The sequence below is a fragment of the Entelurus aequoreus genome, linkage group LG23 (assembly GCF_033978785.1).
Source record: "Entelurus aequoreus isolate RoL-2023_Sb linkage group LG23, RoL_Eaeq_v1.1, whole genome shotgun sequence".
NCBI lineage: Eukaryota > Metazoa > Chordata > Actinopteri > Syngnathiformes > Syngnathidae > Entelurus > Entelurus aequoreus.
Window position 1 is genome coordinate 40,432,782 of NC_084753.1, and position 2,500 is coordinate 40,435,281.

The following is a 2,500-nucleotide window of genomic DNA, read 5'->3' on the forward strand; positions in this document are numbered from 1 at the left end:
CACCCTCGCTCCAAACATCACTTCTTGTCCGTCTGAGCGCAGAAATGGCGTGCCGGTGCGTCCGGACGGGCGCAACATCCAGGTGTTGTCCGACGGCAGCCTGGTCCTGAGTCAGGTGCAGGTGTCGGACCAGGGCACCTACACCTGCAACGCCTACACCGGCAGCCACTCCGTCAGCGCCTCTGCAGACATAACCCTCACTAAAGGTGGGAGCACTCACGGGCCCATTCATTAGGGACACATCACAGCATATATATAAATGTGTATATTTACATGTGTGTTTGTATATATATATGTGTGTGTTTGTGTATATATATATATATATACATGTGTGTGTATGTATATATATATATACATGTGTGTGTGTGTATATATATATGTGTTTATGAATGTATATATGTGTATACATATGTTTATGAATGTATATGTGTATACATATGTTTATGAATTTATATATGTGTATACATATGTTTATGAATGTATATGTGTATACATATGTTTATGAATGTATATGTGTATACATATGTGTGTATGTATAGATGTGTATACATATATGTATGTATGTATATACATATATATGTGTATATATTTGTATGTGTGTATATATATATGTGTATATATATACATATATATGTGTATATATATATATGTGTGTATATATGTGTTTGTATATATATATATATGTCTGTATATATGTATGTGTGTTTATGAATGTATATATGTGTATACATATGTGTGTGTATGTATAGATGTGTATACATATATATATGTATGTATGTACATACATATTTGTATATACATATATATGTATGTATATATATACATACATATATATGTGTATATATTTGTATGTGTGTATATATATATACGTGTGTATATATATATATGTGTGTATATATATATATATGTGTGTTTATGAATGTATATATGTGTATACATGTGTGTGTATGTATAGATGTGTATACATATAATATGTATGTATGTACATACATATGTGTATATACATATATATGTATGTATATATATACATACATATATATGTGTATATATTTGTATGTGTATATATACATGTGTGTATATATGTGTTTGTGTATATATAGTATATATGTGTGTGTGTTTATGAATGTATATATGTGTATACATGTGTGTGTATGTATAGATGTGTATACATATATATATGTATGTATGTACATATGTGTATATACATATATATGTATGTATATATATACATACATGTGTATATATTTGTATGTGTGTGTATATATGTGTATATATATATATACATACATACATATATATTTGTGTGTATATATATATGTGTATACATGTGTGTATGTATATATATATATATGTGCATATGTACATATATATATATGTGTGTGTGTATATATATATGTGTGTATACATATATATGCATGTGTATATATATATATACATACTGTATATGTGTATGTATGTATATATACATACATATATATGTGTATATATATATATACATACATATATATGTGTATATATATATATACATACTGTATATGTGTATATGTATGTATGTATATATACATACATATACATGTGTATATATATACACACAGACAGGGGGCTCTGTCTGTGTATATATATATATATATATATATATATATATATATATATACATACTGTATATGTGTATGTGTATGTATGTATATATACATACATATATATATATATACACAGACAGGGGGCTCTGTCTGCTGGACATTACAGGTACATTGTGTATGTCGTAGTAGACAATCATGTTTATATCTCTTTATTCTTTCACCGTCATGTCTATGAATAAATGTGACAAGGTTGTGGTCATTGATGTTGTACGAGCACACTAAACATGACTCTGGCTTGCAGGGTGGATTGTTCATTCTATTTCAGACAGTCTGTTAGGAAAGGAGAAGTACATTTTCCAAGTACAAATGTTAGTAATATTTGTATGAGATGTGTGTATCGGTACGTGGTGACTGTTTTACTCCTTTGTTGCAGGCGTGGAGGTGGCGTCTGAGTGCGTGGACCAGCCCGACCTAGCCAACTGCCAGCTGGTGGTCTACAGCCGCCTCTGCTCCAACCAGTACTACGCCAGCTTCTGCTGTGCCAGCTGCACCCGCCAGACGCAGGGGTAGCACAGCTGCGGTCACCACCAGTCACACCCGGCGTGGAGGGAGAGGACCTTGCTCTTTTTGGATGGTCTTTTTTATAACACAGGCCCCATCTTAGGACCCCCACTAGTGGCACACGGAGCAGAACATGGTCAAGTCAAATGATGCGTTGCCATGGCCCCTGTATCAAACATGGCCCCTGTATCAAAACACGGCCCCTGTATCAAACATGGCCCCTGTATCAAACACGGCCCCTGTATCAAACACGGCCCCTGTATCAAACACGGCCCCTGTATCAAACACGGCCCCTGTATCAAACATGGCCCCTGTATCAAACACGGCCCCTGTATCAAACACGGCCCCTGTATCAAACA

At 34.0% G+C, this 2,500-nt stretch overlaps 1 protein-coding gene and 1 long non-coding RNA gene across 5 annotated transcripts in view; one reads left to right on the forward strand and one right to left on the reverse strand.

The window, feature by feature from the left end:
- Positions 1–2,500, forward strand: part of LOC133640987 (papilin-like) — a 47,297-nt gene that overhangs the window by 44,599 nt on the left and 198 nt on the right. For 3 of the 4 annotated variants that reach the window (XR_009824242.1, XR_009824244.1, XR_009824243.1), the window contains 2 exons: positions 43–206; positions 2,014–2,144. Coding sequence is in view for 1 of the 4 variants with exons in the window: in XM_062034750.1 (XP_061890734.1) it covers positions 43–206; positions 2,014–2,150 (301 nt within the window). In the remaining 3 variants the exon portion in view is untranslated. Of the gene's footprint in view, positions 1–42; positions 207–2,013 lie in introns of all 4 variants that reach the window. The other variant, XM_062034750.1, reaches the window with a different exon arrangement.
- LOC133640989 (uncharacterized) overlaps positions 1–2,500 on the reverse strand; it is a 10,581-nt gene that overhangs the window by 566 nt on the left and 7,515 nt on the right. The window contains exon 3 of the long non-coding RNA XR_009824245.1: positions 1–182. This exon is cut by the window's left edge and continues 566 nt beyond it. This is a non-coding gene — a long non-coding RNA (uncharacterized LOC133640989). The remainder of the gene's footprint in view (positions 183–2,500) is intronic.